This window comes from Egretta garzetta, unplaced genomic scaffold (genome assembly GCF_000687185.1).
Source record: "Egretta garzetta isolate BGI_Z169 unplaced genomic scaffold, ASM68718v1 scaffold393, whole genome shotgun sequence".
NCBI lineage: Eukaryota > Metazoa > Chordata > Aves > Pelecaniformes > Ardeidae > Egretta > Egretta garzetta.
The window spans coordinates 406,269-420,854 of record NW_009259238.1 but is presented as its reverse complement, the minus strand read 5'-3'; the positions used below and the strand labels follow the sequence as shown (position 1 = coordinate 420,854).

The 14,586-nt window shown below is 40.7% G+C and overlaps 1 protein-coding gene across 3 annotated transcripts in view; it reads left to right on the top strand.

Annotated features, from left to right (window-relative positions):
* Positions 1 to 14,439, top strand: part of FGFR2 (fibroblast growth factor receptor 2) — an 80,229-nt gene extending 65,790 nt beyond the window's left edge. For all 3 annotated transcript variants that reach the window (XM_035891552.1, XM_035891551.1, XM_035891550.1), the window contains 8 exons: positions 1,122 to 1,243; positions 1,870 to 1,980; positions 2,737 to 2,927; positions 6,338 to 6,460; positions 7,802 to 7,872; positions 9,458 to 9,595; positions 10,407 to 10,512; positions 14,275 to 14,439. In XM_035891552.1, coding sequence (XP_035747445.1) covers positions 1,122 to 1,243; positions 1,870 to 1,980; positions 2,737 to 2,927; positions 6,338 to 6,460; positions 7,802 to 7,872; positions 9,458 to 9,595; positions 10,407 to 10,512; positions 14,275 to 14,439 — 1,027 coding nt within the window. The remainder of the gene's footprint in view (positions 1 to 1,121; positions 1,244 to 1,869; positions 1,981 to 2,736; positions 2,928 to 6,337; positions 6,461 to 7,801; positions 7,873 to 9,457; positions 9,596 to 10,406; positions 10,513 to 14,274) is intronic.
* The last annotated feature ends 147 nt before the right edge of the window (positions 14,440 to 14,586 follow it).

Sequence of the window (14,586 nt, the reverse complement as noted above, 5' to 3'; positions counted from 1 at the left end):
GGCTGGGAGGGGATGCTCAGATCTGCCAAGTGCTTTTTCCTGCGGAGGTGCTGCCTTTGTGCCGCCACTCGTGCAGCCAGGCAGGGAGAGCGTCGCCTCAGCATAAGCCACACCGGGACCAGCAGCAGAAGAGCGGAGCCGGAGGCGGCGGCCGAGGCTGTGGCAGCTCCTGGCATTGCCTTTCAAGACACATGAGCACCACAGGCACCTTTACCCAGGCTCTTGCAGCAGTAACCCCTCCTGAGTCTTCGCCCCACGCTTGTCACCGGCCTCTTTTCCCTTCCCCTTCTCTCGCCTTCGTCCTCCCTCCTCTCTCCTACAAGAAGGGTGTCTGGCCACCTCATCAGCCACAAGTAAGAGGAATGGGTATGATAATTACCCTCAGCTGCGGCCAAATGTGGTGTCCACTGACTTGCTGTCTTTGTCCTGTCTAATCCCTTCAGCACAAGAGATCATTAGGCAAATACTCACAGCCTGCATCCCCAAACAGAAAGCAAGGATATGAATTTTGAGCTAAAATTAAGCTGCCTGAGAGCACGTTTGATTTTCCTTTCTGTTTGCACTGTGCCATTATATTGCAGGAGTTAATAATATTTAAAACATCCCCCTTCTCTTAATACCACCCTTTACCGCACAAATCATCAGCTGCCTGAGAGTGACCACATGGCAACACACACAAAGAAACTTTTCTTTCATCTCCTTGCAGTCAATGTGAAAAAGACGACAACTGGCCGTGTTACAAGGACAGGAAAAGCTGGTGTGTTGCTGGCTGCTCCTGAATTTCAGCCGTGGTCTGACGGTTTTTGAAAGCTCTGCCCCTCCGTGCTGTGCCTCACCACAAGCCATTGAGTACAGCCTCCTATTACAAGGAGAGAGAGAGAGCATAAAAGCTGGGTTCAGCAACTGATCTGCCCGTGTGAGATACTCGCTATATCATCCCTAAGAAAACATACTGCAGCGTGCATGAAAACCGATGCGTACCCAGAGTCTCATTAGTTCCATGTGATAAATGCTTCGTGCTACAGCAAGTTGTTGAAAGTTTTTTATATTTAGCCCTGGAATTCTACTGGCTGCATCCCTTCACCAGATGCTGTGTGTTAATCTCCTGTTTACACGTCTAGGCTGACACTGGGTAAACCCTTGGGAGAAGGTTGCTTTGGGCAAGTTGTCATGGCCGAAGCAGTGGGGATTGACAAAGACAGGCCAAAAGAAGCAGTGACTGTGGCAGTGAAGATGTTGAAAGGTAAGAAAATTGGATGATTAGGGATCAGAATGGGTGATACAGTAGTTCTCATTCATGAAAAGTTTCTTTTGTGGCATCTGAACTCTGTCATCTTGGGGGGGGGGGTGTCAAAGAGCACATAGCTGACCTCAGCCTTCAGCAGTTTGGGGCGTAAATCTGCGCCCTTGACAGCCTGTTTGTCTTGAGCAGTGAGTATTTAGGAGCCAGGGGATGTATTAGCATCATGTGGGTCTCTCTGCTTTTAGTTTAGTTCATGTCAGAGACTGTCCACGTGTAGCTCCTAGCCCATTTGGTCCAGGTGGTTGATGCCTATTTATTTTGAATTTAATTGTCAAGTTAGTTTGCAGGAAAGGCATAGTTATTTGAGGTTTGACAGCTAAGGACAGCATTTTCATGCATATTACTGTGTTGCCTCTTAATGTACAACATCAAAGAGGTGGTCAGTCTATCAAAAAGGTTGAGACTATTTTTTGTTAGGACATAACATATGACTTTGTATAATACACTGGAAAACAAATCCCCTATTCTGCATTTTAAAGCACACGTGTTTTACACCAACTGGTGAGCCTTAGTGAACTTCAGGCTGGCACACTAGAAAATATGAACTGAACCTGTGTCTTGTACAGATGATGCTACAGAAAAAGATCTGTCTGACCTGGTGTCAGAGATGGAGATGATGAAGATGATTGGGAAGCATAAAAATATCATCAATCTCCTTGGAGCCTGTACCCAGGATGGTGAGTAGAGAAAAGAAAGTAAACCAGGACTTCCCAACAGGTCTGTGAAAGTCTCATTAATCATAATTTTTCAAGAGTTTTTAAGGAAGCAGTCATGCCGTGATGGGATTTTTAGATATTTCCCTAGCTTAGCGGCAATATTTTAACTTCTGTCTCTCATTATGTTTGCAGCTTTAATATGAGAAAGGGTACTATGTCATACAAAAACTCTCTAATCCCTTGCTGTAGGGGAAAAAAATGACATTTTACAGGGGCTTTACCCATGCCTGTTTTTCTGAATTGTTAGTCCTGCTTTAGGGGAGCTTGTATCCCATGAGTTTGAATTGAGCACTTTTACTCTCTAAAGACCACAGTGTTTTTATTGAAAGCTAATTATGTCATGTAAAGTGATGCAGAATGCCATAAAACTCTGGACGTTTAAAACATCTTAAGAAGCGCTTCCCCTTTGTTTGAGATCTCACGGCATTTTTTGACAGAAAATGCTTGCTTTTCAGTACGTGGCGTGATCTGGAAGGAATAGGCACCAGCTCAGGGTTTAGGTACTTTCAGCCACTAATTGTAGCTCTGCCACTATTCTGCTGTGGAGCTTTGGGCCAGTCACTTCGCCAGGTCCAGACCTCCCTTTCTTTCAAGTTGTGCTTAGTGATTTCACAGTTAAACATTTATTAATTTTGTTCATGTATTATAGAACACTAAAAGCTTCCATTTTACCCTTGAACCTTATCCTAGTTTTCACACGGTTCTGTTTATCTAAAGGTCCATTGTATGTGATAGTAGAATATGCTTCCAAAGGAAACCTGCGTGAATACCTGCGAGCACGTCGCCCCCCAGGGATGGAATATTCGTTTGATATTAACAGGGTACCAGAAGAGCAGATGACATTCAAGGACTTAGTGTCATGCACATATCAGTTGGCAAGAGGCATGGAGTACCTGGCTTCGCAAAAAGTAGGTAGAACTCAACAAATACTGCACAAAGCACATGGTGCATATTTGTTCAGCACTTCTTTTGGTTTAGTTTTGCTCTCATCTTGTTTGTGTTCAGGAATTTGCTGGGAGAAGGACCTTTCTCAAACAAGTTGCATAATCCAAACTCTTGGAAATCGGTGGGAAAATTCATACGCTTAAAGTTTTTAATCTCTGTTTAATGACATTGCTAAAATGAGGCCCAGAATGGATTGTTTAAAGTAAATATTGTGTACATATCTGCACTTTGAATTCATAAGCTCAGGTGGTCACTTGATTACACAAGTCACTTTACTCCATCCATGAAACAGCAGGCACCATTTGCCTTCTGTTTCCAGTCAAATCGACCAAACAGCTCATGTAGTAATGTAAAATAAATTGGTTAGTGAAAAGATTTACAGAATGATAACAGGCAGAGTTGAGAAGACCACAAGATGCCAGGGCGAAAGCTGTGAGCGGAAGAGGCAAAAATAAATGGAGTGAATTAGTCACTTAAATTTGGCGCTTTACTTAAAAACAGTGTTTGTCAGGAAGACAAGCTTGCTGAAAGAATTTATTTATCCTGCCGTGTCCCTAGGCACTTATTTCTTCAAATTTAATCAATTTTTTTTAACCAGTAATTTGATTAAATTATGTTATGAAACCTTAAATAGCCCTGTATAACTAACTCTGTAAACATATTGTGGCTTGGTGGACAAGCAGTCATGAATACCCCGGGTGGTGTTTGTACCCAGTGGCTAAACCAGAACACCAGATATTGATGATAAGCACTTCCTGCAAGGTGTGGAGTGGTTAGCAGGATTTGTACCGATTTCCAATCGTGTCCACTCCCAAGTATGGAGCTACTAACAAAAGACTAGAGCTGAGTGTAAACCTCCATTCCTGTTGTGTAGAGTCATAGGGGGTTTTTTTATTGCTTTTCTGCACTGGTAGAGGTTAGCAGGAGGGGGAATCGAGGTCTAATTTTGCTTTTATCCTTTTGTTTTGAAATAGTAATCCTCAGCACAGTAGGGTAGACAGGGAGACATGCATGACACCAAGACAAAATCTTCTAATGAAGTAAGCATGAGTATTGTATTAGGCAAAGCACCTTAGGATATCTCTTTCTAAGATTAATGAAACATTTGCCTGGCAATGAGCCATTTCTCAAGAAAATAGAGCTGTTGTGAAAGAGAAAAATAAATCAGTTGATTGGCAAATCTTGAGAACAAGTGTCCACCTGAGAAGCTCTGAAGTGCTGTTGTAGGACACTGCCAAAAAGGTGTGCGCTCGCGCAGATGCACATGGCAGAACGATTTCATCCTTGATACAGTTGCTTTACAAAAACACTTGATCAGTGCTGCGCTGAACTTGACAGAATGTGAGGCATTGCACAAAGCAGAGGGAAAACAAAGGCAGCACATAGAAAAACTGCGCATTCTGGTTCTTCAGCTATCCCGCCACTTCTGTTTGTATTTCACTAGTGATTTTCCCCTTAGGGATCCATTTACTGAGCTGGAATAATAAGAGAGCTGGTCTTCTTACGGTATTTCCTTCATGCAGGAACGGTGAGAAGGCCAGTGTTCTTGTTATTTCAATCCAATAAATGGTTTGCTGAGACCAAAAAAAACCAAAGAAAAGAAATGTGTAAAAAAGAATTTTGGGTGCCTACTTTTTGCCTTACAAGCAGTTGTACATTGGAAATATGATGTTGTTCTTAAGTGGGATGGGTGCTTTTTAAAATTCTGTTGACATCTCCTCTCCATCATTTCGGTACTGTGCAAGAACGGCAGGGGAGCTCCAGATACAGGGACTGGCCTAGATCATTGCAAAGGGACAGCAAATCATTAGGGCCAGAGGGTTGGCTGTGAAACCTGTCAGATACAGAAATTGATAATGGCACCATTTTGAAGATAGGAAGAGTCTCTGTTGTAAAACCGTAGGGTACAAGAAAGCAGAAATATACTGACAGAAGACAACAGGGTTTGAATCATTTGGTATATTCAGTCAGAGGTGTTACACGCCATTTGAGATGCTCTGTGGTACCCCCAGCCTGCCACTCAGGAAAGGCATGGGTCTGCTGTAGATCCTCTGCTGTAGATCCTCCGTTGTCCCTGGTAGTCTCATCAGGATACCTTGGATAGCACAGGGCATCTCAGATGACAATGTGTACTTCTATTTGGGCAGCTGAATTGAGCTCCTAGTAGGAACTTGTAGGGTTTGAGAACAGAGGACAGGGAAGAAGAGAACTAGGATGGAGAACTAGGTTCCTTGTAGGGTTTGAGAATAGGGACAGGGAAGTAGGAAGGCTGGCCTGTGTTGTTTCTGCTACTGTAGGATTGCTGATGCTGAATTAGAAGACTGATTTGACGCTGAAAGCATGTACTGTTGTCTGGTCCTGCACACATTAAAGCATTGCTGGAGCAGGTTTTTCCTGGCAGTTCCCCATGACTAACCCAGTGAGGAGCAGAAGCTTTGTAGGCTCATTTTACCCATGCAGGATGAGAGATCTCAGAAAATTGCTGGGGCAAATTATAATGCAAGAAAGAAATTGGCTGTTGTACAGTTTTTTTGTAGTGGTACAGACCAGCATGTCTATGCACATGCTGAAATAGATATTTAACTTGAAAATAAGTAGAGTATCCTGGGGGGCATAGAAAATCCAATGTTTCTTACCATGGCCTTGCTGCCACCAACCCTAATAAGGCTGCTTAAACACAGGAATAATATCCAGAGCTGTCCCAACGTCCTTTCAGTGTCAAGAATCCGTTGCAAGTTTTCAGGATAATGCTGACATGAAGGAAGAATCTCTGAGGAGATAACAGTTTTGGTTTCAGTATCAAAGCTGTTTAAAAAGCAAACAGCTCAGCCCAGATTGTGTTGGTTTGGTGTTTGGCGGTTTTTTTGTTTTGTTAAAATTACATACTGTGGATATATCTTATATTAAGATCTTTTCTATTAAAAATGGTTGCACTGATCCAGACTGTCAGGTTTTTAGCTCTGGTGAAGTGATACAATTTAAGAGAAGCAACTTAATAAACTGCCCATTGACAGTATTTGTAATGAAAGTGCTGCAATACCTGTACCTGGGCACATGTAATGGAGGATGAATCATGATCAGCGTGGCACAGTTTGGGTCACCACTCAAGCTTTCAGCCTTAGCAAAACATAAGTCTTTAAATAAACCAGGCTTTTCCAAGAGGCTTCTTAGGGCTGCTGTTCATCTTGGAAACACCAGCTGAGGGGATGGATTGCAGTAATTAAGACAATCATATTTCATAGGCTTGTAGTAAATGGATGGCTTTCCCACCTTGTGATTTAGGTTCAAATCTGTAATGGAGACTTAGTTATGGTGTAGAAATAATTTCACTTTTACAGCAGTTTTAGTGGGCCTTTTTTTTTTCCCCCCCCAGTGTATCCACCGCGACTTGGCTGCGAGAAATGTTTTGGTAACTGAAAATAACGTCATGAAAATAGCAGACTTTGGTTTAGCCAGAGACATCAACAATATAGATTATTATAAAAAGACTACTAATGTAAGTGGATGGTTTTCTTATCTCTGGAAAAAAGTTTCTTTCAATGATTCACTTCAAAACTATGGTTATAAACTTATGGGCTTCTTGTACAGTAGCCTCACTTTTCATCACAAACAGAAAACAGGGATCAAGGCCATAGCATTTCTGTCCCCTCTTACAGTGACAGTTAAAAAGATAACCAAAGAGGCTGTATAATGTATGCTTTATTAGAAATGCTAAATTACAAGAATTGGTTTTTGTGTGTCCCTGACTCCAATCACTTGAAGTAAGTGGGAATATTTCTGTTGATTCCAGCTCATTTTGTACCGAGCCTAGGATCTTGAAAACACTGTGTGAACAGTGCTAGCAGTAACTGTAATAAAAATCCTGTTTATGTGCAGTAATGCCACATACAGCTTTATGCCTTTTGTCTGTACTTTGCTTGTTAGGTACAACTTATGGTGGCAGTATCAAAGTGGGGCTAGAGGGTGAGAAAATTGATTTTTACTCCCCACTCTGTCACTGTTTTGCTGTTTAACCTGTACCAAATCAAGAAGATAAAACGTTTCAGGTGTAGTTATTGATGCCTACTTTGAACAGGTTACCCCTCCTTCTCAGGGGGATCACTTGGGTTTTGATGGGAACTTTGCAGAACTCATTCAGTTCCACAGACTTTAACATTTTGTATAAATATTAATTATTATTAACAATCATGTTAAGTGGCTCATCTATGAAAATAAAGCACTACGTGATTAACGGCATTTTAATGGTAATGTCTGCCTACTTCCAAAAGACAGAGCAACCAGGTATGGGTATGTCAGTACTGGAGGGAACTGAGCCTTCTTCATATCGCATTCAGTGCAATGCCTGGGCCCTGAGCAGAGCAGACTGTGTGCAAAGCAACAGGCACTTGTGACTGTGAGCTTTGGGTCACTGCAAAAGGTAGAACAGGAAAACAGAATTCTTGGGTTTAGGGATCAACTTAATTTTGGCAAGTAGGCCTATTTTTCAGATGATTATTGATTTGGGTTTTTTTGTCTTTAAAGAGCCATAGTGGAATGATCTTTTTAATTTTGATCTTCTTACCCTATCGTTCTTCTAGCAAGCAGTCTGGGAACTTTCTGGGAACCCTCAATGCTTTTAATTTTATCTTCAATGTTTATATCCATTTGTCCTAATGGTCTCACTGCTTTAGCCCATGTTACTATTTTTTCCCCTGAAAATTTTAACAATTACTTATGTGCTGGTTTGCATTAGCAGACTGTTCTCTGAGAACTGATTAATCTTTTTTAAAAACTGTAATAATCATCCCGTAAATTGCTAGCATTTTAATTTTTCTTCCCTTCCCCTCAAAACTTACAGGGACGGCTTCCAGTAAAGTGGATGGCTCCAGAAGCTCTGTTTGACAGAGTTTACACGCATCAAAGTGATGTGTAAGTGGCCTTATCTGAATAGAGTTTTGGGGGTGGGAAGGAGGGTTATTTTGGTTTGTCTTTGTTCAAGTTTGGGATATTTTAAATGTATTTCCTTGTTGTCCTTTACCTTTAAGTGTTTTCATTCTGTTTCACATATTAATAGATGGAAGAGGACTTGCCCTTAGAAAGTGAGGATTTTATGGTAGACTGCTAACCAGTGCTCTGTTACTAATCTGCCCAGCTTCAAAGCACATGAAAGGTGGAAAATGCTAACCACCTCCTGTCAGTGCGGAAGTTTCCCCCCTTGAACTTATTTACGGATGTGCAGCTACAAAGAGTCTATCTAATTTGCTTGGCTTTTGACATACTCTGGACTTCCTTCAGGTTTAAAAAAAAAAAGAGAGAGAGAAAAGAAAGACAGAAAAGAAAGTTCCTGAAAACTTCTTATAAAAATTTGTGCTAAGATTAGGTATAATAAAACATAGACTGGATATACTGGAAAAGTTTTCTCTGGTTTTTTGGAAGTGTTGTTGCTTCCCAGCAGTACTTCACATGTAGTAGGAAATCATTGGACTCTGACACTTCAAAATCTTTTAATGTGTGCACAGAGCTGCTGGGTGATGCAACCACTCAGGATTTATTCTGCTTCCTATTACAGTTTCCTAGGTCCATCTACAGTACTCGTGTGCGTTGTGCTTGAAGTAGATGTGTGTTTTTTATGCAATGCAGATGAAGATCTTATGTTTTTTATTTCTGCAAGAGAAGCTGTTAGTGAAGAGTCAAGAAGTAAAAGGGCAGGGTGGAGAAAGTAAGAGGCATCTCCTCTTTCTTTAACCTGAATGCACTCCCTGAGCTGCGGTCTCCTTAAGAAAAGCATTTGCAGGCTTTTCCTGCAATCTTTATGTTATTTATGAAGGAAAATGTATACATAGGCAAAGGGTGGGTCAAACTTTTGTTTTAAAATAACGTCTTGGCAAAATATTTAAGTGAATGTGAAGTCGACTAATTCCCTGTTTTGGGCGTGAAAGTCTTGAGCTCCTCAGCAGCCAGGGGGCACAAGGATTTCAGTGCTGAAACCTGGAGGCTTTTGGTCCCATGGTGGCTTTGAAGACAGCTAAAGGTAATAGTATTGTAAGTTTGTGCAAACAGTTTACTAAAATACTCTGCTGTAAAGCTAGGACAGCTTCAGAGACACCTGGGAGCTGGTGCAGGCTGTGTGCTGTTGCACAAAGCCACCTGCCAAAGAGCCCTAGGTTGCCAGCAAGGCGTGATGAGGCAGGCTCTGGAGGAGGTGGCAAGCAGGCAGGAAAACCGGTTTAAAATGATCCTACTTCATTTCTAACAAAAATTAATTATAAGAAATAGAAGAGCAGAATGATGCAGACAAGGGCGAAGAGAATGTGTTTGAGAATGTGCTCAGGTCAGTCCCTATTGCTGCCCATGCACCTGATGCACTTCACAGGTTGGTGTCCCCCTCAGGGCAGAGTTGGGCAGATGCTGGTTTAAGCCTCTCCTGAGAGGGATTGGCAGTCCTTGTGTCTGCCACAGACATCTGTTTTCAGTAGTAAGGCAGATCTAATGCCGTGTTCTCTTTCATTTGTAGTTGGTCATTTGGTGTGTTAATGTGGGAGATCTTCACATTAGGAGGATCACCCTACCCAGGAATCCCAGTGGAGGAACTTTTTAAGCTGCTTAAAGAAGGGCATCGAATGGATAAACCTGCCAACTGCACCAATGAACTGTAAGGACCCTTACTTGCTGTATGAGGATGGAAGGGCATAAACTGTACTGAACTCACATGGTTAATGCTACCCCTGACAGAATCAAACATTTTTAGAATTGCTTGTGAATATATGCATGTGTATAGATACCTAAAAAAAGGTATGAAAAGGCCTTCAGGGAATATTTGACAGAGGATACTTCTTTACACACCCTCCCATGATCCTATTGAAAAAAGAAGAGATCATCTACAAGCCAGTCTTTCTCAGTGTTTTTACATCTTTATGTTTTTTATTTTAATCTCATTAACAAGAAAATTCCTAGGTGGCACATGTACCACTAATCATATATATGGCACATCAGGCTGGTTTTATACACAACAAAATACATCTGGGAGCTTCTACATTAACACAGCATTATCTCCTGGTGAGGAGAGGAGAGTGTTTTCCCTTCCTGATATTTCAGTATAGCCATTAACTATGTTTAATTTTTTTCCCCATTTTAATTTCTCCACTTCACAAGACCTCAATACCTAACATGCAAGAATATTTAAGCATGTGTGATTTTATACCACTGAAATTCCTGGGACAGAAGGCCACAGAATTGGGTCCATAAAAAGGTAATTTAGACACTGGGCAAGAAAGATACAGGAGTAGAAATGCACCTTTGAGGGAAGTGAGAGTATTGTGCAATTTTGGGAAAGTCAGTGGTCCTTGTAGAGCTGTGGGTGCTTGCTGCTTTACTTGTGATGAAGAATATTCTCTGTGTATGAAAAGGTTTATGAGAAGGACGTGTGACTTTAATTAAGCCAAGAAAATGTGTAATTCTTACAGCTATATGATGATGAGAGATTGCTGGCATGCTGTGCCTTCACAGAGACCAACTTTTAAACAGTTGGTAGAAGACTTGGATCGGATTCTCACTCTCACAACTAATGAGGTAGGTAAATTGTTTCCCTCTATAAGCTGCTGATCAGGACAAATGGTTCAGGAGACAGATGGAATTTGTTCATTTATGAAATCCTGCTCAAGTTCTTTTCTTGTTCTGTTTGTCATTGTCCTCTGAGGTTACATGCAGCTAAACTATGTATCCTATGAAATCCTCAGTTTCTTGCCACTATGCCTTGATTCATGTGACCAAACAGAAACACATCTTTAAAGTGTTTTTGTTTATTTCTCATTGTGTCTTTTGATGTTTTCAGCATAGCAGTATCAAGGGACTATATGTGGCAGGTTGGGAGGCAATGTTTCAACATGACTTTCATGTGAAGGAGAGATGTAGGGTTTCATTTATCAACTCAGTTTGATTCCCAGGCATGATATCTAGGTCAGAAGAGGAGAAATCGTCAATGGTAGCTTTCAGATTATATGTCTGAGAGTGAATTAGGTTCACTGAAATAGCACTCTGTGGAGACAACGAGGACCCACGGGGAATGTGCGAACAGCCATCCAATTATCCAAAGGTCCTGCCTAACACAGCTTCAGATTGGGATATATGAATGCAAAAAGGTTTTATTTGAAGAGCATTTTTTCCGAAGTCTGAGATATTATTAGTTTTAGCAAGGAACACACTGATTAGGGTATTCACACAGGAATCGGTTCTCTTATAACTAAATCACGTGCACCTTTGAGGAAGATCACAAGTGATGGAAATGTTGATTCTTTCAGTGAAGACTTCTTTTGAGAGAAAATGCTTGGTGTTCCAAAAATATTTTACAAAATCCTATCATTTCTGAGAAATTATATATATGATGGGAGGGGAAAAAAAGAACAAAACCCTTACAGAGGAAAGTTGCAAGAACTTTTTTGACCATTTCAAAATAATTATTTTAGATTTGCCATGAATATAGCACTTTCTTGGGGGGTGGGTAGGTAATACAAAAAGATTTGGATTGCTTTATATTGGTCCTCAACATTACTTTCCAATTTTTAAGAATGGTTGGAGTAATAAAAAATTGATTATTAGGCATCATTAGGAAAGGCTGTAATGCAGTAGAGATGGCAGGAGAACTTGAGTAAAGAGATGCCATTTTTTATGATCATCATTTTCCCAGTAGATCCGGTTGAAAAAAAAAGATTTTGGCTTCAGTAGCAGCTATAAATTTATCTGGATTCTGTTTTGTAAGGTTTACTCTTAAGAAGCGGCACCTTCAGGGATGGCTCAGAAATGAGGCAGGAATATGTGCTCCCTATGGAGTTGGTAACACAGCTCTGCATACCGTTAGCATTTTCCCCTCATCCAGTACTGACTGCATCTTTTCCTGCCTAATTTATATTTGATTTCACAAGATCGGTTGGAGTTGGGCTGGCTGCCACTGTGGAGTGCTGGGTGGCTTGGACTGGATATGCATTTGAAAATTCAAGAGGGAGGTTCTGGGCTGCAATTCTGAGCTTGGGAAAGAATATCGCTTTCTTTTTTGTGTGTGTTTAACCATCTTGCCTTCCCAATTGTGTACTGCTCATGGACCTGGAATGATCTCAAAGGTAACCTGAAAAGGCCTTTAGGGTTATGTAAATTACTTCAGACTAGAATCATAGGAAAAATGGCTGGAAAAAGCTCAGGAACACATCCAGTCCATCTGATCATCCTACGGCAGTATCCACTATAGATTTGTCATTCCTGACAGATGTTTATGTAACTTGTCCTTAAAGATCTCCACTGCTGTATTTCCGCATCACCCCTTGACAGTCTATTGCTTTGTTTCATTAGCCTTACTTCTTGAAAAATTTTCCTAATCTCTAATCTCTCAACATAAGATACTGCTTTTGTCCTATTTACCCTGGATAAAGAAGGCAAATTATTTCACTTGTCTTTGCAGCACATTTTATGTTCCTGAACACTTGTCATGTTATTACTCGGTGTCTCCTGAGAACTCCAGTGTGTCCCACTTTCATCCATAGCTTGTGCTTTTGGAGACCTCTGGTTTTGTGTAATCAGGACAGTTTTTCTGAAGCGCAGGTCCTTCAGGCATCAGTCTGACAATGCTTCTGCTTATCCACTCTACAATGGCATTTTCCCTTTCCTCGCAAAATGACGCTGTTGATACAGGGTCAGCCTGGTTTGCCCAACAACTAAAAAAATTGCTAGGACAGCCAATAATATCTTCTTTTGCATTTGTGCAAGCAATTATTTCTGCTTAAATGGTAATGTTTTGCTTCTCTCCATGCTGAATCATCAACTGTTGGGTTTTTTTATCGGTCTTTTGTTTGGGGCTGGGAGTTGTTTTTTTTATTTAGCTGAGATTTTTTTCCTCCCAAAGGACCCCCATTCCCCGTGTTTCCCAGAGTAGCGTGCAATGTTTCCCCAATCCACATGAGCAGAAGTCACCAAGAGTCAGCCTCATGGCTGTGTCTTTATATCAACACCAGGAACCATCCTGACACTGGAAACTTCTTATGTGCCTTTATGTGACTCTGGCCCTTGACATTGGATAAGGAGGCTGGAGAGAGGATAGGGATCCCACCACCTTCAATACTGAATTCATAATTGAATTGTATCAAGCCTTTTGAGCTACGCCCGATACCCCATAAGAAAGCCCTGTTTCTTCAAATACTGAAATACTTCTGTCTGTCTAGAAAGTGGTTGATCATTTCTGGTCACATAGGACTGGTTTGCTAATAAATAAATAAGGGTCAAGATTGTCCTCATGGAACTTTTAAAAAGCCCAGGCAGCAAGATAAGCAGTGATCGCAGATCTAAACTGCCTTCTCTTGCTGCCTACTGTATTTTTCGGCATTTTAAAACTTAAACTCCCCTCCCCTCTTTTAAAATGGTGACCATTTTTTTAACTGTAATGTGGTAAGGATTGCGATTCTGACTTAAAAAAAATGTTAACTGAAGAGCTAAATTACCCCAAGCCTAAGCATAGCAGCGTAAAATACTGACTGAGGTGGAAGACTTGTCTCGTCAGTACGATCATAACTTGTGGTTTAGCAAATGAAGAGATTGCATTTAAATGAATGCAGCTGCCTTTAGAAGTTGAAAGAGAAGGAACATTTCAAGGGGAAGAATAACTTTATTCTCCTGCCAAAACTGTTGTTTCTAGCAAAAGAGCCTTAACCCAAAACTTGGATTCAGCAGATATTATTTCCTTTTTTAATGACTGCTTTGGTCATGGCTACTCTGGGACACACACACACACACACACACACACACGAATATGTAGTGTAAAAAACGTAAATCTAGTGAATTTAATTTTGTTTTCCTTTCAGCTCTTTTTTGCACATATGCCACTGCATGTTTAAACACAGATTTAATATCACAGAATATAAAACAGATATTCAAACTGACCAAAGGAATATAAAGTTGGAAGTATCTTTCCCTCTCCAAATCATTACCATGTGCTAAAGAAAAATGGTTCTATTTAGGATGAAATTTCATTTTTATCATTGCGAGTGAAAAGTCCTCTTTTGATGTGGTTGGCATGTTTATTTCCACTGACGCGGCTAATGCTGGTGATGTTGGACTTCAGAAAAGTACCGTGTTATTGGTTTGGCTTTTCTTTCTCTATTCAAGCTCCTTGTTTTATGAGACATTTAAGCGACAGGCAGTTTTGAATGCAATTGCGTTGCAGAAATGCATGTCATTTTTAAACTGTTCTTTTACCCACTATATATAATCAAGCCAAGTCAAAGCAGTGGTAACGTGTTATTGTCAGTTTTACTTACTGTCTAAAAATGCAATTTATTTCTTTTGTCGTAGGAGTATCTGGACCTCAGTGGACCTCTTGAACAGTATTCACCTAGTTACCCTGACACGAGGAGTTCGTGTTCTTCAGGTGATGACTCTGTTTTTTCTCCCGATCCAATGCCTTATGAACCTTGTCTTCCCAAGTACCAACACATGAATGGAAGTGTTAAAACATGAAAAGAAATCATACAGAGGAATAAAGAAACAAGAACATCAAGCTACCTACCATATACAAAACAAAACCTTTTCTCCAGGACTTTAATGTTTCTGCTTGTACATACGAAACATGGAATTAAAAAAAAAAAAAGAAAAAAAAAAAAAAAA